The 23,921-nt window shown below is 41.5% G+C and overlaps 1 protein-coding gene across 1 annotated transcript; it reads right to left on the reverse strand.

The window, feature by feature from the left end:
* Positions 1-812: 812 nt before the first annotated feature.
* On the reverse strand, positions 813-23,483 carry ctnnbip1 (catenin, beta interacting protein 1). The gene is made up of 4 exons (XM_070840320.1): positions 23,399-23,483; positions 14,987-15,101; positions 13,542-13,632; positions 813-3,714 (listed from the first exon to the last, which is right to left on the reverse strand). Exons 2-4 carry the CDS (start codon positions 15,080-15,082, stop codon positions 3,656-3,658), a joined length of 246 nt encoding a protein of 81 aa, XP_070696421.1. The 5' UTR covers positions 15,083-15,101; positions 23,399-23,483; the 3' UTR covers positions 813-3,655.
* Between the last annotated feature and the right edge of the window lie 438 nt (positions 23,484-23,921).

Genomic DNA, 23,921 nt, shown 5'->3' on the forward strand with positions numbered 1-23,921 from the left:
CATCTGCCTGAACACCTGACAGGAAGTTGTACGAGTTGCGGCTAGTTACGGTTAAGTAACGAACAAAGTGACTGTGGTAGATCTCCAGTAATTAAGCTGTCACAAACCAGAGTGGTACAAGATTAGCTGTCACTGTTACTGTCAGTCTGTGCAGAGCTGAACGGCTCATGTTTGGTCTTTAAATGTAGAATTTTTAATCATAAAGAGTCTGAATGTAAACTCTTCTAGTATTTAGTCTGAAATTAAAGTATTGTGCGTCTCAATGCAACAATTAACATGTAAATTTAATCCCACCCCATCTTACTTGCTAATTCTGGAGCTTTTGACCAGATGATATGGTCTTCATCAGAAAATTAAGTTTGCATAATTGTCATTAAGCTTAGAAAGGTTTCAAACTTTCTGCTTCTGAGGACTTTTTGTCTTTTTCTCACATAACAACTGAGCAACTTTGTGTTTGATGAAGACCACGTGATAGCTCCAGAATAAGTAAGTGGGCCTTTAGTGTAGATTGTTGTAGATCTGCAGCTTCCAAGATCTTAAGATTTCAGATGTTATCAAGCAGGTAGATGAATAGGCAGACTTTCTCCGTCTATACAATCTGCATTCTTCACTTATCAGTCTGAACAATTAGAGTTACAAAGGAAACTTGATTTTACCCTTATTATGACTTTGCTGAATACTTTCCCCCCTGGGTGCCCAGCATGAGTCCTTATCTGACGACAAGCAGCCACGCTGGGCTTCAACAAAGCTTTTTTCATCTCTGAGCATGTTTGTAGAAGAGAAAAGGAGGAAAAAGTCACTTTTCACTGTTTAAAATATCTTTAATGGTTCAGTTGGTATAGGATTTGGAAGCATTAAGTCAAGACATGGTCAGCAGCCATACAAAACAAAACCAACTAATCAATGTCGACTGAGAGGGAAATAAAATACAAAGGCAACACAAAAAAAGAACCTTAAAAAAAAAAGACAATTAGGCAACGTCAGGTCATCACAGTAAAAAGATACATCGATCCTAGTCAAACTCAACAGCATGCTGAAAATCAAAACCTGTAGCAAGTTCACCAGTGATCACACACTCACACACACACACAGACATCCATCCACAACTTGAACGAAGGCTGTAGAACAACCCTGATAGGTAAAATGTACAGTAAGACGCCTTTTAGAGAAAAAAAAAAACAATGCATAGACAAATAAAGAATGTTTTAAAACAAAAGTAAACATAAAAAGGACAAATTTCTTTGTCATAGGCGGACAGCGTGACGGATCTGTTGGCGGTTTACATTGCGATGATTGCTGAGGACATTCAAATAGAGGTTATTGCCAACATGATAAAATGGATAACACTTTACCCATTGAAAATGATTTTTTTTTGTCTGAAATACTTTAATAGAGCTAGTAGCTTCCACAAATGTAAAGAATGTACAAACAATGGTCATTGTGGCGAGGCTTCAAAGATCCCCAGCTCCACTTGAATGAACATTAAAAACCACGAGGCAGACATGCTTGGCTTCAAAACATTACGTTACAATTATTTTAAGTTATACAAGTTAACAAACTGTACTTAAAACACATTAAATATTGAGCATGTCACTAGAAAAACATGTCGGTTGTTAACAAATATTCATTTGAGCTATTCCAGTTGAGTCAATTAACACAGAAGGAATTTCTTTTTAAATTACTGCAGGAATAAAAACACTGGTTACAAAGTTTTCTTTTATCCATCGAAACAAACTTAGAATCTCTGTGCTAAATATTAAAATGTATTTTTTGCAAATATCCCATTGATAATAGTGCAAGAGATACAGTACAGTTAGAAATAGCACACAGTTCTAATGTTTGGCTTCACGTGTTTAGTTACAGGTAGTTAAAAATTAGAGTTGGTGTGATTTTAGTGTGAGCAAAGAGCCGCTGCTGTGGGTATTAAAGAGCGGCTCGTGTTAGGCTTTCACTATCTACTGGTTCTCCGTCTTTGATGATTGACGTTGGAGGACCTGGGAGTCAATGCGGTAAACAATAAATTACAACTACAGCTCGTCTCCTATCAGTTTTCTTAATTGTCATGTTAATTTTATCTTACAGATAAAAAAAAAACAACAACAAAAGAAAAACAAATACAATTGGCACAATCAATTCATTATTGTATTTTCCCCAACTATCTGTACAATAAAAAAAGGTTTTACATGCCACAATAACCCACAGCCGGTATCTTGTTTGGGGAGAATGTGTACACCTGTGTTTCATGTCTCATGTGATTACATCTGATAGTGTCTTTAGTTCTCACGCTTTCCTCGTGATTAAAAAAAAAAAAAAAGCATTGTTGCGCTCTCAACAGCCTATGGTTCAAAATAAAGCAGCAGAACAACAACCGGGGCCTCGTTTATAAAACTGTGCGCATACTCGACACGAGAGGGAAACTGTGTTTGCTCACTTGAACGCAGTTTTCCACTTTTTTTTTTTTTTTAAATCACATCGATCCCGATCCCGTCTGGCCTTGCGTTCCCGCCCCGTTACCTCCCATAATTAAACATGAAAGATTAATGACAGGCCTGTTGTGAATTTTAACGCACATGTCAAACAGCGGCACCACTCTAGTATTTGTGCTGCAAGTGTGAACAGAATGTTCAGACTTGCAGAGTGTAAAATGCTGAAAATGTTGTGTCAGTTAGATTAAACAGCTTTGTTTTTGTTCATATTTCTGATTGAAGTAAGTTCGAGCAGCAGTGAGCGCTGTATGCCCGGAAAGCCAAATGATTCTGAGATAAAAATAAAGATTGAGGCTAAAATTGTGGCTTAATATTGGTAAAGAAAAAGAGGTCAGAGGTCACCAGAGCTCACTTCACTTCACTTCAAGGTGATAAATAAATAGGCCAGAATTTTATATCAAGTAAAATGAATTGTCTTAGAAGATTTATTAATACATTAGATTTAATTCTACTACTTTGCCTGCATTGGAGATGGCGTGCGCATCTTTCACAATACACACCAAATGTTTATAAATGAGGCCCCCGTGTGACAGAATACAAAAGCCTTTATAACACAACAGCTAAATCAAAAACAATTTCAGCCCCGTTAGGGGAAGCAGAAATAATCAAAATCTCTCCCCTAACACGATCAATCATCACACTCGCTGCTTGACCAAAACTATATTTCTCTTTGCTTCAATCAGCTGCTGACCGGTCAGTTCCTCCTGTGACCACAGCAGATAAAACACGTAACACTGCCTAAAGTCTCAACACAGACAAAATAATACAAAACAAAACCAACCCACCCACCAAAATAAGAAGAAGAGAAACTACATATGATATTCATCCACACAATCTGAGTGTTTTCACTGACTGCCTCGTCGCCGAGGCGTCAAACCCACAGTGACTCACTTGAGTGCATCTCAGGTAAAGGTGTGCCGGCTTGTGTGAGAAGGAGTCGGGGATGGAAGAGGCCGGGGGGGGGGCAGCGAGGCAGGCACCTCCTCCCTTCCTCTTCTGTCCCTCCACCCTTCCTTCCAGGTGCTCCTCCTCCTCCTCATCCTCCTCTTCCTCCTCTCCTGAGCTCATCAGTGTCGTGTTTGTGGAGTTTGGGTTGTTGTGGATCACGTGCGGGCCGGGGCGGGGGCGAGGCAGGATGCAGTGGGGTGGAATGGGGTGGGGGCCCATGGTCACTGGCGCCGATCCTCCGTCTCTGACCGTGAGAACGCCATCACCACGTCCTCTGCACCTAAGAGCCAAGAGCACAGTGTCAGGTAAGTCCTCCAAGAACAAAACAAAAGAGAGACGGGACAAGTTTGATTTATATCACACAGCCGGTTATCTATTCCAGGGTCCGTCCAGCATTTTATGAGTAAAATTCAGGCACTTTTCAAACACGTTCAATGTACCTCAACCAAAAATCTCCATTATCATCACATCTAAATTGTTAAGATAATTTACAGAATTCCCATAAACCCACAACAATCAATGAACACTGTCACACTGTTTACTTCACTAGCGGTTCATATTAGCTGTGGTTGTAGGTTCTGATGATGATTATCATCTGGTGTGCGACGCCAGGAGATGACACACAAATATGATGACTGGATCATCTCATCTAAGAAGATTTTTGGTTTAGGCGAGTGATTGTGTAGCTGAAAAAACAGATTGTGTTAAAGATCAAGCATTTTTCAAGGGATATATTTGAATTCAGGCACATTCCTAAGCCCCCAAAAACCTAACTGTTAAAAATCAAGCATTTTCTGAACTTCTAAGACTTTGAACCCCGTATTCCTCCAGCATGCCCTTCTTCAACAGAAAGAAAAGCGACAAAAGCATCACAAATGGGCAGAATTGAAAACCAAAGATCTGTTCACTCTGTTACTTTTGATTTATACAGAAGTCAAAATCTGATTTATGATATGAATCAAACATCCAGAAAAGCCTTATGTGTGAGTTCTCATCCACAGACCGAAGACTTGATTTCAATGGCAAAGAGAATAAATCCGGACATAATGTAGAAGGTTAATTAGTTTGAGATTTGGACAAATGAGGTGTTAATGTCTGGCACAGAACAATGATATTTACTTTAATGACTAACTGGAAATGTGTCATCTCTTTGCTTTTCATCGATACTGGGTGCGACCTGTAACGGGCAGTGAGGCTACCAAGAGAACCACACACTCATATTGTCAGAAACACACAAAAGAGATAGAGATAGACTGAATTCAGATATATCCATCCATATATCACTTATATGGATAAATGTGTCGTGAGTAATCAACTTATTGTCTTTTCTGCTCACATTTGTTTTCTGTGGGAATTTGTTGACAACTGCAACAGAGAAAAAAAAACACACATTTTGTCCGGTTCATGTATGATGTGAGAAAAGGACCATGACCTGGTTATGGACTTATGTAAGCTGACGAGGTTATTTAGAACAGGCAAATCAGCTGTATCCAAAAGTGTGTGCGACGTCTCTTGTGCTGCATGCACATAAACAAGGCTGCTCAGTGCGATGAGGGATGAATTTGTGTTCATATTACACTCTGTCTACATCCCAGACTAGTCTGAACGAGGTCCGACTCACTGGATCCCCTCAAGTCTTCAACATGTCTTCAACTATCAACTTGTGATCGGATTACCCAAAACCAATTCTGGTGCATAGTGTGAGGTGAGGTTTTCTCAGGTCCTTGGATCCTGTCGGTATCCTGTAAACCCTGCCGGCTGTGAGTATAAAGCTGAGAGGGAATACGCCGTCGTGAAGATCCCTTTTGGTGCATTCAGGTAATTCCATCTATTGCCACGGTCACCTGTAGTGTAAAGCCACCGCCTGCCGTCACGCCACCCTGACGTGAGATACTGTAACGCACTGAGTAACCCGCTGACAGCAGCAACCTGCTCTGCCATGATAACACTTAGATCTGAGGCTCCAATACCAGTCAATCTCCTCTGCTGCGGCGGCTCAGGCTGTGAGGCACAGGATCGCCTGTGCGTAAACAATACCAGATTCCAGCTGACGTTATTAACCTCGCTAAGCTGTGGAAAAGGAATCAATGGACCTAAAGAGAAGAGGGAAAATGATCTACACAACACAAGGTCTCCTCCTTTCGTGCTTCTTTCACTTTTACCAAGTTAATGAGGACCAACAGGATAATTACAGTCTCATCTGGGTTGAGTTAACTAATGCATCCTGCCAGCTACAGAATAGGACTTTGTCAGCTGGCTTTTGTTTAACAAGGAATCACTCATTAGTCTGGTGCCAACTGTGATTCATCAAGTCATTTGGGCCTACCCACACCTGCTGAGACAGTTTCTTTCTGATAAATATATACACCTTTTCCAATTCTATTTGACTGAGATTAAATAAAATACACAATGTTCCTTCAGCGCCTCATATAAACAACTCTTCTTTCATTTAGGCCCCATTTTTTTGGCAAGAACTTGCGTAATTCAGTCTGTGGACCCTCGGAGAAAAGAGAAAGAGCTAAAAATGTTCCTGCCACATGAAGAGGGAAAGTATTAAAAATCCCTCTTGCACTGTCATGCTTGGCAGCCTGGTGAAATGCATTTGCTCTTTGGTGATGGAAGTAAATTGACTGTGAAATGTGAGATCGAAAAGTACACACAGGAACATTTCTAGTGTCCTCAAACCCTTCATTAAAAACTAATATCTTAAAGAGGAGAGGAACAAATGACAACTAGGTATCATAGCCTACAGTAGGTGCGATAGTGCAGTGAAATAAAAACATTTGACGAGCTATGATCACATAAATATCATTAACACCAAGTTCCACGCCTTTGCAGAGGGCTGAGAAGAATTCCTAACGGCACCTTGTGCTTGTCTGCTATAAAAAAACCTCTCACCACAGCCCTCAAGTGCTTGTTAGATTTAATTATTGTGGAGATATGAAAGTAGGCCAGGGAGCTTCCGCATGAATTTGGCACAAAGGGCGGACCCTCTTCATCAGACAGCACAGACCCTCCAAACGCAGAATTTTTGTGTTTCGTTCGGCTATCTCTGTTGGGGAGATAATTAGCATGTTTCTAATCAGGTCGTCTTGAGCTTGGTGAGATCGAGACTTTTGGGGGAATGCGCTTTTTAATGTGAATTTGCAAGTTTCTCGTCCCTTGAGAGCTCATTGGCTTACCAAATGAGGTTATGGTGAAGGGGAAAGCCAATAGGCAAAAGCAGCACCAGGAGAGGAAACTAGAGACAGAGTGATAAAAAAAATATTGGCTGAGACATGCTGTTCGACTTCAGTTAATAACATAAATCTCATCTGCTTTGAGACAGCACGTACGGATAATGATGCTTGAACAAGAGACAATTATGTAATACCACACAATAGGGATTCGACCTGAAATACACCACTGCTGAATAGCGCTGCTGTTCAGGATGATGATCTGGAGCGGGAGATTGCAATAACACCCATTTATCACAATAAATGCCAGACTGAATCATCTTGCGGACGTGTGAGGGGGTTTACCCTTGTGTAACGGGCAGTTCAGAGGACGGACACGTCGGACACTGTGCAACTTGAGCTGAACGACCAGCAGAAATGCTCCCAAAATACATCCACAGAGCGAAGTGGATGACTGCGCTATATCTGTTGTACTTGAGCACTTTGCCGGCGAGTCATGTTTGGACCTCGCCTTGCCACAAACACGCATACAATACACGCATACAAACAAGCTCTGGCCAACACCATCGACACATCAGGCGCCTTAAAGCTGTTGCCTAGCGACAGATAAAAATCAGACTGCTTCAGTGGACGGCAGGCTGCTGCCAATGAGCCAACAGCTTTTAGGCTGTTTGGGTGCGGCTATGGCCCCACCCTCCACCGTGCACTGATCCTGTCCTCACCCTGCCTGATGGGGGCAAAAACAGAGCTGCTCCGGACGGTGGATTACATCCACAACAGCAATGTCATCCGATTTGTGCTCCATAAATACTTTGACAGGAAGAAAAAAACCCCTCATTCATTACAGAGATAGTCTTTCCAGGACAAGAACACACAAGTAGAGGTAGAACTATTTCAGTATAAATGTCAGAGTGTTTTTGTTTTCAAATAAACAAAGCACTGTGATTACGGAAAGATATCCGAAAGCCTTGTTTCAAATTCTGATATGCATCATCATAATGCTACGCGCTTCATCTAGTGCCAAAACGATTAATGGAAATATGTGGAAATGTGTGTATCTGATCAATTGTTTCAATCAACCAATTATCATCAATCAATCACTTATTAAGCAGAAATGTCTAAATGTCTTTGACATTGGGAGATTTTATAAAGGGAACTTTTGACATTGCCATTTAATAGACAAAGCACTGAATCAATGAATTGAAAAAAACAACAGAGATTAATGAATAAGTTAGTAAACAGTATAATGAAAAGTCATTAGTTGCAGCCCTGGTTTCATCCCACTCCACCAATTCACCTGAAATTAATTTACAAGCAAACCAAGTCTTTCTTCTAACCTCTAAGAGACAATAAATCAATAGGTGGTTGAAAAAAAGCCTGAAATTATCAAAAGAGGATCCTTTAAGGATAAGAGAGATGTGAAATGAGCCCGAAGCGAGTTTCTTTGAAGTTAAAGGCATCATGCTGCGCCCCCCCCCCCTTCGAGTATGAATAAGCAGAGCAGCAGCTATACGATGACTCCACTGTTGCAGCGATGAAGAACTGAGTTATTAGTCAGAGTAGCAACAGCATTTGAGGTCACAATCTGTGCAGGGTCAGCTGAGAGGATAAAGGCACGGGATCTCCCCCCCACACACACTATGAAAACAACAACAGAGGCGGGTTAAGAAGCATGACACACAACAGGGGAGTGTGTGTGGTCCGACTTAACATGTTGACAACACACACACACGCACACGCACACACGGTCTACTTTAACACAGTGTATTTAAGGAAGTTTCTACAATTTGAAAATTACAAATCGATGTATTACAACATTACTCAAGTTTAAAGTCCCTTCACTTATTTCTTACTTGTTATGAAAGCATACATTTTATTTTTCTATTACTTTTTTCGCACTTACATGATTATTCTGTGTTGACATGAGTATTACAAGGACCTGCGCACCTCAGACTTCTGCTTGACTACTATCTTGATGGTATTTTAGATTCCCAATTTGGCCTGGTTACTGTTTTAAAAAGAGATTAGGTATTTTAATAGACTTCCTGGTTAATTAAAGGTTAAAAATAAAGTGATTCTAGGAAGTCAGTTTAATGTAATGTTTATCATGATATTAATAAAGGACAGCAGTGTCTGTGTTTTCTATCAATTCTGCGTTATGTCGATTTTTAAAAGGGAAATTGTGAACCTAAAGATGTCTAATTTAGTATGTAACATGCAAATGAATGATTTAAGATTTCACAGAGAATGTCAGATTTGTGGAACAGTTTGTACCTCACTTCACTCTGATTTTTCAGACATTTAACAAACTGTGAAATTAGGTTTAGGCAGCAGCAAACAATTTCCTGAGACATTTTTTTTCTCTTCCATATGGATCCTTCAAAGATGGATTAAATGAATTTGACATTTTGTAGGCCACATCCAGAAAGTAAATTAGCTCATGAGGCGGTAGAGTTTTAGGGCGCAGGTCCAGAACTGAAAATCTGGTTCTGTGGCCAATGGAGCAGAGATCTTTAGAGAGAAAATTGTCCATTTAAGCACATCCGAGTTTGGAACTGTCCTTTAACATTTATCTGCACAGCCACAAACTAAGTGACATATTTGGGATGGTGATGAGAGAGTATTTAAGGAGAAAAACAAGCCTGTGTCTCAGTGAGTTGAGTTATGTAGAAGTGGTACTTCATAAATCTGAGTCTCTGGCTCTGATTTATGCTACTGTGAGGAACAATTTAAAGTAAGAATCGATACCACTCTGCCCTTGATCAGTTGCTGAACAAAGGTGGGCCCTTGCTCCGTGTCACAAGGTTTTCTCTCTAAAGGCAGGTTTAAGGATTGCGTGATACTGGGATTGTAACACAGACAAAAAAAAAAAACAAACAAGATTGTGTATCGATTGTGCAAGGCTGCAGTATTGAAACAAGGGAGGCCATATTTCTGTACGAGGGGATGGGACTGACAGAGAGAAATTGGAATATCACACTCTGGCTGTGTAATTAGCACTCCAGCTTGCCTCCAGGCTCCCTAATGACACCTGCTCCAATCTACCGATGCAGCACGTCGCAGCACGTCGCAGCAACACCAAAGCCCACAGGGGAGCTTGGCTTTCCTGGGACAACCGAGGTTGTTATGGCAACCCTCTCCTCCCTCATCCTCTGTTCTCGAGGCCCTCAGACATCCTTCGGGGAGGAGTAAACTTTCCTTGTCAAATCAGACAGGATAAGAAGTCCTGAGACTGCCGGCTTTATGTGCTGCTCAGATGAACTGTATTGTTTAAAGTGACATGATGTCAGTCAGTTACGGAAAGCTGTGAGAAAGAGTTAAAGGGGGGAAGAGCAACAGCAGATAAGACACAACGTCTGCACTCCCCATTTTATGCTGTAGCTACTGTGCTGCAGAAAACTCTCTGCACCACAAAGACGTGGTTATTTTTTAGTATTACCCAAAAGTTCACAATTCATTTCCAATTATAATAACAGCATTTACACATAGCATGCTCGTGCTCTGCCAATAATCTCTGTTCCTCTGAACTGCCAAAGTTCAGCTACATCAAGGTATTTGCAGGGAAAAAGCTGAATGAAAAAAAAAATATATATGTATGTACGGATTCTCAGCTCCAGAGCCTTTGGCAGAGAATTCCTCCTTGGCCTGATTAAAACTGCAAAACAAAATTCTGTATGCATGTATGGTAATCAGCCAATTAAAACGATCTGAAATGCAAATTCAGTGACCCATAGACTTAAAAGAAATATGAGTGGCAACCCCCAAGTTGGTTTTGTCTTGTTTTTTTGTAAGGAGGAACCACAATAACATTTAACAGCTGAACTGAGTCTGATTAAGTAACATTTCCAGTCATTCTGATCACATGTGACGAAGGATGACAACATTTCTACAATTTGCTCTCACACCTTCACTTCAATTTAACATTTCCTGAATACAGCTCGGCCTCGACTTAGGGTAATCAATATCAGAGTGTCTCTCCACTATGCCATCGCGCCCTTGGCACCCTCTAAGCATGCCGCCACTCGATTGATGAGGTCGTGTCTGACATGTGACACTATCGCTCCATGCTGAGACCCCTTGAGGACGTTGGTATCAGAGCATCCTGCACAAGCATGTTCAATCATCCGTTTCAAACTGCTGTGGCTGGAAAGTAGCTGAAAAACCTCTTTGGTTGGAGCTATTTGACCCCTAATGTTGGCTCACATTTAACAATATTCAAACAATGTATATTGTATAAAGACTGACAAACTTTACAAACCTTCAAAATAGTAGATTAAATTGTATTACCTGACAAGCTGAGAGGGGTGAGTCATCCACTCTAAATTATTACTCTTTAAAACAGCTAGCTGAGCAGCAATGGTAGGAAACTGTACTTTTTAATACAGTTTTAATACACTATTTCCAACATACACATGTACAAGAGTCGAGGTTAGCTTCGCAAAATGCTGCAGAAAAACAGCTTTGTCGAATTGGACCACAAAGCAAGCTGGATATCATGTCTATGGCTCAAACCAGCCATTTCAAGAGAACCACTTTAAAATGAATGCAAAGTGGATGACATTATTCTTTAAATAGTCTCACTCACATTTGGGAGACATTGCTCAAACTACCTGTGCAGAAAGAAAACAACAGCAACTGAAGCTACGGCCTCTCTGTGTCTGCTGCAGGGATCGACCAGATCGACATGAGGTCTGACTGTGGAACTTCTGCTAGGTACATTAGTGATACAGGATCAGACACAGACAAACAACCTTAGCATGGAAAACTGCTGGCTAGTCACTGAGCGTGTCTGTCTGTCTGTCTGTCTGTCTGTCTGTCTGATGGTCAACCACAGAGAGTACATTTATCTCCACACCCACGCCAAGGACAATCAATTCTGTTCCCTGAAATGTATAAATAGGAATCAGACTATTACCTATGTGTTATTATTACTTTTGAACAGGAGTCAAATAAAATCTGACTAATATTTCACAGGTGATTTGTTTAAAGCCTCAGTAGAATTACATTTTATGAGGCACAGTGACTTGTGCATGTTGCTAGGCAATGAAATGTTTCCTTTTATCTATTTTTTCCCCTCATTACAAAGTCTAAATGAGATCAAATAGTGGTCTTCCCTCTTCATGAGACTGAAGCTCTTCGCACCACCTCAAAGGATCCCAAATGTGCTGATACCTACAAACTGCCGTCCTTCAGCGCAGCATTTAACAGTGATTAACTCTCAGCTATTGCCACGATGCCTAATCACGGTGCTTTGGATAAGAAGCAGACCACAAATAATTTATTGGCACAGAAGGGACGTGGCAGGCTGCCAAATGACACTAAATGTGTCTGTTTTTGTGATGTATAATGCATACCCCGAGCACCTTTCACCAGTCATTCGTACATAATTAATGAGGCTCTTCTTAGTAGCATTGACACAGCACAGACGTGGAGCGCTGTATCTACCAAAGGGCATGAAGAAAGAGAACGAGGATATGCAGCACGAACTGACAGCTACTCAGGAGTTGTTGAAACAGACAGAAAACATCCTTCATAAATTAATGACTTAAAAATCAGTGCTGATCTCGCTTTTGGTGCTGCGCTTTTTAAGATGTGATACATCCTTTCTATCTGATGCAATGCTTCATGCTCTGCAGCCTGATGAAGAAACACGCTGTAATAACACAAACTACGCTGCCCATGATGCAATGACCACAAGTAGAATTTTAATGATGAGCCTCATATTGCAGAATGAGGCAGGATTTTATGACCATGCAGTTTAATACCCTGCAGGTTAAAACAACGATTAAAAAAAACACCATAAAAAGGACACAAAGACAAATGCATTGCATCTTTTCTTTGCCTCCTTAATATCCTAAATAATCATAAACCAAACTCATCTACAACACAGGAAACCACATATTTATCAATTCAAGCAACACTGATTGTTTCCTTGCATAGGAAGGACACAGACAAGGAGACATAACACTTCACTGCAGGTAAAGCGACACAGGCAATTTTCCCAACTTAAAGCTCCACTGTGGGACCAATATCATTAGGGAAGAAGCCTGTTCCCCAGCAGGTTTACCACAAGACGACAGCAGGGCTCCTATCTCATAGCCGTGCTTGGACCGAGCCTGGAAAGCAGCAGATAAGTCTACTTGTAGAAAATAAAAAAATAAATACAAAAAAACTCATCTGGGACTGTTTGCTGGTGTTTCTCAGGTAACTGCAGTGCCTCCCCACATACAGCATTTTGTTTAATACAGCACCCTCTTGTGGTTTAAAAAAGTGAAACCTGTGGGGTGGGGGTGGGGGGGATAAAGAAAGCTCAACAGCACCCTCTGGTGCCCTGAAAAGGCGTGACCATCACACGTCACATGTCCCAGAACAAAACAACAGTAAAACACATCAATATCTGAACTCAGTATTCCATTTACGCCTCTTGAAAGAGGCAGCGGTGAAAGCGGTGATGTGCTCATGCTGAGGATGAGTCACTTGTTTCCAGTCAGCCACACTGTTGTGTGAGTAATCTCACAGCAATGGTGGGCCGCTGAGTCTGCCTCGGTGCACAGCCTGGGAACCTGCTAGGTCTGCTGGGGTAAGGACTAGAGAGGAACGATGCCTGTGGAGGGATTTTCCCTTGTTTTCATTGTGGGCAAAGAAGTGCTTGTGTGACATGTGAAGGTGGCGTTTGTGAGCTGATGTGTATGTGTTTCAGATTACGCTTTCTACCCGAATACCTTCATCTAAAATCTGAATATGAAGAAACAGAACCAAAACTAGAAACACTTCAACTATTGACCTACAAAGAAAAGGTAACTAAATCACCCTTTACTCTGAAACAACATTCACTAGTGAATGGGAACAAACGAAAAAATCCAAATATAATAACACTGGCTTGATGACTGCACTTTAACTGTGTGTGTGTGTGTGTGCGTCACAGTCTTACCCTGGTCTATGTTGTGCTGTGGTAGCTGGCTCATCTGACTGTGGACCACACCTGCGTAATTCCGGAGAAAAGCCTCTTCACTTGGTGTAAGCTGAGGAGGAGCAAACAAAGTGACCAAATTATAAAATAAAACAACATTTTATTGAGAAGGAAAAGTCAAGTATGTCTTGAGTTTTTACATGAATTAGTTAAGAGCAATCATCTATTTCTCTTTCCACTCTCCTTTTTGGTTTTGGTACACATCTCTCTCTCTTCAATCATTTTAGAATCAGGAATATTTGACCGTTCTGCCCAATTAGAAAGAAAAAAAACCTTTTCTATTGCTGTCTTTTGGTGTTTCAACTCTGGTTTATCGCTTAGGGAACCAACTGTTTGTTGTCTGAAAAGCCAGACTTAATTGTATGAAAGCAATAAACCTAAGAAAATAACAGTTATGTGAGAAAGTGAGACATGGACAGACAATTGCGACTGAGTTATTCTACCTACAAAAGTTCCTCATGAGCTTTTAGGCATGTAATGGGCATGTGTAATCACCGTATCAGAAATGATCTTAATTAAGAGATTTTAGCCTATAATTTAAATGTAACACTTGTATTACTTGTAGTAACCAAAGTACTGCACACTCAAGCTAATGTCCACGCAGAAGGAGCATTTACAGTATCAAAGTTACACATATAATTGGATGATCCGGCAGGTCGGGCAATGACGCCAGTTTCCAGGTTCTTATTTTAGTTAAAAACTGTAGATTTTGCTGTTTGCAATCACAACCATTCTTTTATCAGCCACAGCTGCTGAAACGTCATTTCTGAGAGTTGCTCAAATCACAGAATAAATTTTCCTCCACACTGGTTTAAAAGTGAAGATGCTGCATATACAAACATTTTTCACCTCCAACTCAGCTTGTTATCTTAAAAACAGAAGGACAAGTGTGTATAATACACCTGCAGCAGTAAGCTCATAAACATTTAGAATATAAGCTGGTTTCTTGTTCTGCAGAGGCTGCAAAGTTGTTCATCTCTGCTTAATTCCTCCACACTGTCAAAAGGCGTTTTGACAAACTACCTGAGCTGAAGGGAAAAAGCGTGTCTCTGGAGCTGCTACCTGCTCTGCCCGATGCAGCCACACAAAAATCAGCTTCATATATTTGCTGAGTAAATTTGACAACGGTGTACCCCCTTCAGAAATGTCAGTTTCCAGACAGCTATACAGTGATGACCAGGGGACTGTGGACTGGGGACCTACTGTCAATTTTAATTTTGCTTTTAGTGTAGGCCTTAGTCTGCCCTTTCCACCTGAACAGACATGTGCTGCACTACTCTACACTAAAGCATAAAAAAGCCATTCCTTGTGAATTTATTTTGAGGTCTTGGACATGTATTGTGTGTATTTTCAGAGCATGCATAGTTTTAAAAGGGATGTATTTTTCATCAAGACACTGTACTTACATTTGATCCCATTTTCTTTAGCATGAGCAGGACCCGCACTTTCTGTTGGATGTACATGTCTTCAGGAGACTTCCCCGGGGCCTCCTCGCGGTTCATCCCCCCTGCTCCTGTGGCTCTGGACACAAACAAATCCTCGTTACACAAGACCTGCGAAAACTCACAGCTACGCAAACACTCAGTGTTATTACAAGTTAAAAATACTTATACACTGGGTTAGATAGAGCAATAATCTTTTGATTTTCAGCACTCACCACTGCAGGCTTGAAAAGTGATTGCTAAAACTGTAACATACACGTTGCTTAATAGTGATTTGAACTGTGCACTGAATACAAATGTGACAAAAGTCAAACAGAAGGGTGATAAACACTGCAGAGGTCACACTATCCTTGGCAGTGTTTTTGAGCAGATATAAGATATAAGGTTCAGGCTCACAGTCAGCAGCATTTATTACTATTATAACAACACATAAGATGGAATTCAATTAATTGGAATGGAATTCAATTCAATTATCAAATGTTTTCTATCATGACCTATCAGACCTACCGCTCTAGGCTGGAACTAGAGGTTTTACTGTTGAGGTAAATAATACAGACACTAGTCTGTGTGATAAGCCCTTCATTCATATAATCCAAAACAGTGAACGTATTAGAAGTCAGGGGCCTTGTCTCAGTGTTGTCACAGTGCAGGTTTGGCATTTAACAGAGTGAATAGTTGTCATTAATATTGCATGGCAGTTTTCACACAGATCTCGCCCCTGCCTGATCCTTCCATCTCTTCTTCTCTGTCTAAATAATGACCTATTTTCACTGTCAGTCTGCAGAGATGCAAAATATAGGCAAAGGGGGAGAAAAAGGGGGAGGGAAAAGAAGGCGATAAAAGGAGCTGCCAAAGCTAATGCGGATGACAGAAAAGGGATAGGTTCCGCTGTGATAGTGCACGCACATCAAGGTCTACTCTTGTCGCATTAGATCTCTGCTATAACGCACCAACAAGACGACGCATGCAGCGCGGCTTGATATTCAGCCTAAATTTGCTAATTGAAAAAGAGCTAAACATGCTGAAGAAATAATTCACAGAAAGGAGCTAAATAAATCTTTAAAATGATAAATTTGATGGGGGGGAAAAAAGATTTAATGGAGAGAATATCAGTATGCAAGTCAGGATTTGTTCTCCCCTAAGAGTCTTTCATAAAAAGCGTACAGGAGCCAAAGAGACTATGATAGTTCTGGCAATTTATTTTGGCCTCTTATCTATACAAAGGGCCACTAATGCATGTTGACAGGCTGTTTGATGTGGGGTTATATTTAATTGAGGAGCTGGCTTGCTGTCCCCCCTTCCCAGAGCCCGGGGGAAGGAGGGGATGAATGGGGCACCGTTGGCCATTGGCTGCCGTTTGGGTGCCACTGTGAGCGTGTGGATTCATCCAGATCAGAGCAGCTGGAGACCATGCTTCTGGCTATAGTACTTATAATTATAGCAACCTTTGGTGACTGTTTCCTGCAAGCAACTAACACTTGACTTTGTCTTCTTGTCTGTTTACAGCCACACAAAGTGGCAGCAGGGTAGTGAATGAAAATGAAGAGCAATTATTCCCTTCCACCTGAGTGCCAGGCGCAGTTTAATTGGAGAACTACTGAAGACTCAAAGCAAGACGGACATAAAAAGATGGAGAGAGCTTGCAGGTGTGAATTGCTCAGTACACCTTCAGGGTGGCTGCGGTGGTGTGTGAATGTATTTGGGTGGGGGGGTTGTGATGCAGAGCGGATGTCGATGGAGAGTGGCAATGTCTTCGTATCAGCAGCAGTGACACATTTGATCGCGTCTCCAAGCTCCTCACTTCAGACAAATGGAAGAGCTAAGGCTCCGGGCAGAGAGACCTACCACATAGAGAATGAAGAATGATATAAAGTCAGGAGCACCAATCTGCCCGCCTCAGAAGCTCACTAGGGATAAAACGGTCAATGCGTAAAAGAGAAAAAGTAAAGAGAACGACAGGTTTACTCTAATTGCCAAAAGGTGTCCTCTTCGCTTGAGATTTCTAAAGACAAGTACAATGCAGCAAATGTGCATTAATATTCAGACATATTTTGAGACTTGACAACTTACCCATTTTCATGTCTGCTATAGCACAAAAGGCCAATATATTCCACCTTCATCATCTGTATAAATAGGCCTACTGCTTTCATGACTGAGGCATTTCTGATCCTCTGATGTTTGCGTTTGAAGTTTGAAAACTGGCCACATTTAGTACCATCTCTGCCCGGGCTGCTGACTGTTTTGAGGGCTGCAATTTGTATTTCTACCAGCTTGAAAATTTATTTTATCTTATCCCACTTTCACAGCGATATCGGCTATGAGAGGAACAAACGTAGTGCATGGAATTCTTTAGGGAGGCTCTCTGTGGGAAGCCGAAATGTGGAATTGTTAATGAGGGTTATCAGTGATGTTCTTCTATTGTCGTGACATGTTTGTGAGTCAGGTCCCATTCTTTTGTCGATTTCACCTATTCTTCTTCAGCTTGCAGGAGGCAGAGAGACTAATTTGTAAATCACTATTTTGGTCAGCAGAATAACTACAAAGCTGGATTCATCACAATTCTGGTACAACATGTATATAACAGTGATTAAGACTGTGCATATGATTATGTAATGGATAGTTTCATCCATGCAATCCTTCTGAGAAAACTAGGTTTCCAATCATGATTATAATTCCAACAATGCTACACATGGTACTCGGGTGCCTGGCGTACAAGTCCTCACTGCTCAAGACTCTATGTCTAAATAATGGCTTCCTGTGTATTACTGCCGGATTACAACATTTTAAACGCACTGGGTCAAGGTCAAGTTTTATCCTAAAAATGCCAATTCTCACATTTGAGCTTCAGAAATCAGAAAACGTTTTAGATTTTTTCTTAATAAGATTACTTAAATGATCACCCCCTAATTTATTAATTGACTAATTGTTTCAACACAGGACAACTTGCCATGTTGCCAGCATGACGTAGTGCCACCAACCCCCCCCCCCAAACATCCAACTTTCGACAAAATGCAGAGTGGCCAATAAACTAATTGCAAGAGACAAGATTTTTCTGTCACAGATCTATAAATATTTCTTTAGGCTGTGCTCTGATTAAAATCTTCTAGGAAAACATAAAACACAAAGTCTTCTATTTATAGAGACCTATGTCTGAATTACAGGTTTGCCACTTCACAGAAAAACAACCCTGTCCATCTAGACTGCTCCTTGGCAGTTTAGACTTAAGCTTCTTTTTGTCCATTATTTGTATGATGTGTGTGACACATCCACTAAATCATATTTTAAAATAAGACTGCTAAAAATATACATATACTTATAAAATAATTGCAGACATGTAGACTAAGATTTGCCTGGATGAGTGACAAAAAGGCAAATTACAAGTGACAAAACTCTGCTAAAAATCTATAAATAGTGTTTTGTAAACAACCTTTCTGTGTGTAGCATACTCGGGTCATTCTAGCATTATTCTGGTGTAGACGCCCTTCTGTGTGACATGTCCACATCATTTTAAGGGCCACAATAAGGATCCTGTCAGGCTCCTTTGTGTGCGCCTGATGTTAGGTTCTAGAGGTGGGCTGGCTCAACACTAATCCCTCGAGAGATGCTCAGACAGCCTCAGACACATGCGGCTAATATTCCAGACGTAATCAAAGGCTTTCTTTAATGCTGGTCTGGGCCTAATCCCCCCCTCTCTGCCCATGTTGGGCTCTTGTCAGTGCTAAGATGTTGGGTTGAGCATCGAGCTCTGTGAGCCCCTCTAGGCAGCCCAGCTAAGCCAAAGCGTTGCAGATACTGCAGTGAGAAATCTGAAAGACACAAAAAAAACAAACCCAAAAACACGAGGGCCAGCTTCAAACCTTCAATCCCCACACATGGCAGATTTATATAAAATTATATTGTAGAGAGGCTGAAGCTTAGGTGTATCTTTACTGCATCCATTTGAACAGTTTTTGGCATTTCAGTCTTGTTATTTCATAGCATTTTTACATCTAAATGATTTGCACTGTGTAAGTGTTAAATGTGTATTAACATAATTTGAGAGAAACTGTTTAGTTGTGTATAGAAAAAGAAAATCACAGCATATTAAATTCTTAAGACATACAAATTGATTTCTGACAGTTGAAAAATGGTTTACCAATTTCAAAGGCCCTTTTTTAAGTACGGTATTTATTGTGTATTGGAAATTGGCCTGTGTTTCAGCACTAATGTAAACATGAATAAAGTATTTAGATATTATTGTACCCTGCCCTCTGAGCACACAGCAGGAGACTGACAATCACTGCAGCACCTTGGAATATGGCTGGAATCAACATCATAATTTCAGTATGAAGATTTTTTTCCAGTTACCAAAATGTTTCTTCTTAAAATAAATCAATGCAAAATCTGAGGGAAAAAAAAGAAATTGATGTTCATTGCAGTGAATGTCAAACATGTAAAGCAAAGAGTTGGAGGAGTTGCTGCCACGTTATTTCTACCTGTGAAACAAGTTTGAACTTAAAGAGACAGATTTCTCTTTGATTGCCTTCTGGGACACTGATGAATAACATATAACCATCAAAAAGTGTCATTTAAAGAGAAGTCATGGTGTACAATCATATTGCGATTCAGAATAACTGCCGTTTACGATAAATACTGCAAACTTTCATACAGCCACTGCAAATGACTGCAAACTGCACATTAAGTAATGCAGCTTAAAGCAGCCTATCCATTGCATGACCTCTGCACTCCGACTTCTTGTATCCACTGAGAAACAAAAACTTGGAGAAGACTCCTCATGATCATTTCAACACTTTGACCGGGCCACACAGTGCAGTGAGGATCTGCTGCCAGAGATTAGAGTATGCAATGTGATAGGCCCTCACATTTGCTTCGGGTCATGAAGGGCAGAGGCTGCCACAGTGTACCAGCCCAGTCACACATGGCCCGGTCCACTTGTCCAGCTTGTTTTTGGGCCTAGAATCAACTGCTCACATGATGCACGGTGTCTGACTGTTTAAGAAATCAAATTCCTCCAGCAAGAAGAAAAAACAAGAAATGGGCTTCGGTGTGACAAACTGAGTGGAGTTTGGCTTTACACAAGTGTCGCTAAAAGCCGGAACTCCATAAGACCCCGAGAGGTCAACTGCCTCTGTGGGCAGGAAAAACTGGGAAGGGAAAAAAATCATGAGACGCTCCAACATCCCAAGCAAATGTGTGAGAAACTTAAGTAGGCTAGAAGCCTGGTGTGGCTGCCAGCTGGGCTGCCAACAACATGGCCTGGTTCTGTAGAGCAGCTGTGTCTCTGCAGGTACACACACACAAACGCATGCACACACTCTTCCAATGATGGCTAACCATGTCACAAAACCTAATAAAACAAGTCCTGGTCATGCTGAAATTAGGACGACAATATTCTCATTCAGTGCTGCCGTTCAGCAAAATAAACAGCGATTTGGTTGTTTTTAACTTTTTAAGTAATATTGTCATACTGTGAAACTACAACTTATAATGATTATGATGACCAATTAATCAGTTACTTATTTACTTGATTAATGAATGAATTATTTAGTTTATACAGTGAAAATAGTAGAAAATGCATTACAGGCTTCCAGAGACATGATTTGTCCGACCAGCGGCCCAAAATCTAGAGAAGCTAAATTCACATTGATGTAAAACAAATAAAATCAAAACATGTTCACATTTCATAAGATGGAAGCAGTAAGTGTTTGGCATTTTTGCTTGATAAACGAGTCCTGATTATCAAATTGCTGACAATTTATTTCTGTCGATAAAATCAACTAATTTTAATAGTGATGTCCCCTTTAAAACACAGCTTCTATCAAACCAAACCTGCCGGAAACATAATGAAAATCATTTGACCAGCCGCACAGGCAGCAGACTGACTCCCACTGGGTCAGGGCAGCATGGGGTCCTGAAACAGCATGAACCAGACGAGCAGACACTACAGGCCAGAAAGGCTCTGGCTTGGACTTACTAGATGTCTGCATGCTGCCTTTGTGCGAAGCCATCTCCTCACATGTACGGTGCCCACAACAATGGCTACAGTATTTGGGGACAATGGTGATGAACTGGATTGTGAAAACATGATTGATAAGTAGGTCATTTCTTGTTGTCACCACGTGAGGCATGAACTCAAACAATCCTGCTCAACTGTACAGGCTTAGTTCATAGCTGGGTTTCTGGGTGTGCTCAACTGTCCTTTGACTACTTCTGTGCCACATTAAGTCGATACTACACCCAACGCAGACTGCAGGGTGTGGGCAGGGTGTGACATTTCACAAATGTATACCTGGGAAACTTCTGTTTTTCTAAGATAGTCTAAAAAAATGTCTTCCCTTATTATTTAGGCTTCTAGTAGGCTACAAATAATAACTTGCACATTTGTAATGCTACTATAGTTCATAAAGAACTTATATGAATTTTAAACCTTTCCAGGCACATGATTTTACCATTAATTTTGCATGTTGCCAGGGTACCAAATTGGATACAGAGTTTTCCACAGACTACACCATAGAACAATTAAATCTGGTCTGTGATCTCTGAACATCTCAGCTCACTCCTCAGGGTCCCTCAAAGGAATTGAAACAGAAGCTGCTGCCTTAAGCTGGTCCCTTGGGGGTGTGGCTGCAAAGATTTCAAAAGAGCATCAAGACCCAGCATAATATTCTGAAAGTTATATGATCTATGTGCTTGGAACAATGCAACGTAATGCAAATGTGCACAACACCAAGCCCAAAAAACAAAGAAAAGCGAAAGGAATGACAGCTATGCTTTCAAGTTTGAATCTTTAACCGTTAATCTTAACAGTTAAAAGGAGTTGGTGGTCATTTGGAGGCCTGTGAGGCTGGGTGCGTACGTTACAAATGGATGCAAGCAGCCCTGGTATCATAGTGTCACGCCACAACAGGCTACTACGTGGGCTGGTAAATGCTGACAGGCTGACATGTGCTTGTGCCAAACGCAGAGCAAGAGGTTGTGAGATGAACCAGCCCACCCTCCCAAACTGTACTCGCAGGCAGCTGATGAGATCCCCCTCGGGGCTCAAGGGGGTTGAGCTGCCGCTGAAGAGCACCTGCCCCGAGCAAGAGGAGGCAAGGAGGGGAGGGAGGCGAGGCCAAGGGGTCCTAATCTCTCTCCAAAATCCAGCCAGCTAGGGGAATGTACAAACTAAGGCAGGCTTGACATACTGTGGTCCATGACCAACTCTGCTCGTCGCCAGGAGGAGTCGGAGCGCTTGCCTGTGGCCAAGCCCTGATACCCGCTGGCTGCAGCACTCATCAATGCCCCGCTGCCGGCAGGGTGCCAGCTTCACCACTCAAAGGGCTGTCAGCTATCTGACATGTGGGGGAAAGCAGAGACTGTAAAAGGCAGGGTGGCACAATGCATCCATGGGTGGCATGATCCAAAAATAGAAAACCACTGAAGGGAGTTATGTGAAAAGCAAACTTGAACACGAAAACCAATTTGAAAGAAAGTCACCACATGCACAGTAGCTTTTTTTTGTTGGAGCAGCATTTTAAACGTCCAACCATTGCCTTGGCTGACTGGTAAGGGTCTGATGAGTGGGACAGACGGTCCGTCATTAGTATTTACATGTTGGTTTGCATCACGTATGTTACATGTAACGTTAGTCTGCAAAGTGTCTCGTCCGAAGGAGGCACATAAGTGTTTTTCGGCATTATTTAAGACACGTTACGCAGAATATTGTTAACGCAACATCGTTGACTAAAACTAAAACATTGACGAGCTTCTGCAAACCGTCCACTAACATTAGCTGAGATTGATAGTTTGACTGTAGGTTATTCCTCAATTGTGACACTTTTCTTCAAACAAATACTCTACATGAGAAAATAACACAGCCAACAAAAATACTTGGGCGCCAAACACAGTCGATTAAAGCAAAAAAACCAGCTGGTTTTCAGAGAAATGGACACACATGACTGTGAACGGCTCTTGTTATCATGTTGCGGGACTCAGACTGTTCAAACTGTAGCGGTGCTCATGCTAGCAGGCAGCGAGCCTTCAGCGCATTTTCGACACGAATCTCAAGCAATATCCTTCGTTGGGGAAATACACGGACAGTGCTCTCAATGGTTTACAGGTCGTGTTCGTTTTAATGTGACAAACATTTAATTTAGCCTCCCCTAAAGCCGCGCTACCCTTGGCAAAGCAGCCAATGCTAACCAGTCAAGCTAGCTCGCTAGCATACCCGAGACAAAAGCCTGAATGAAGTTCCTATGGGTGCAAACACCATCCAGGCTCTGCCAGAAGTGTTCAACGCCGGGATTCAAACACACGTATCGTCTCAACAAAAAAAACAAAAAACGCCTTGACACTGTCCCCCTCCGTCAGGAAAAAGGAGACATATGAGCTTACCCCTCCTGGTCCAGCTTTTCTTTCTTCAGTGCTCTGTTTGAATGGTGTGTTGTTGTAGGAGGGCGTCCTGTTCCGGGGTCACATCCCTCCAGTCGGCAGAGCTACGGCGGACTGACTCAACGCAGCCGGAGTCCTGCTGGATGTTCAGTACCGCAGCAGGCCGCTGGGGCCGCCACCGGCCCGGTAACAGTGAGCATGGTCCCCCTGGATCTATTCTCAGACTGTGTGTATCCTCTAAACACACACCTCTGGAAATACTAAAATCCTGGCTGGTGCGAATTCCTACTTTTGTTTTTGTTTTCAAAATTGTGCAGATTTTTTTAAAAAAGTATTTTGACGACTCTGCAAGGAGCCACCTAAATTGAATTATTTCTTATAACTCAAAAACAGTCCAATCTGTGTTGTAAACATATAAGGTTTTTATCCACATGTAATTTTCTGTATCTCTCCACCTTTTAGGATACAGTATGTTCACCCATATTCACTACACATCTTCTATATTGATGATGTTTGTGTTCAGTAA

The sequence above is a fragment of the Pempheris klunzingeri genome, chromosome 11, assembly GCF_042242105.1.
Source record: "Pempheris klunzingeri isolate RE-2024b chromosome 11, fPemKlu1.hap1, whole genome shotgun sequence".
In the NCBI taxonomy this organism is placed as follows: domain Eukaryota; kingdom Metazoa; phylum Chordata; class Actinopteri; order Acropomatiformes; family Pempheridae; genus Pempheris; species Pempheris klunzingeri.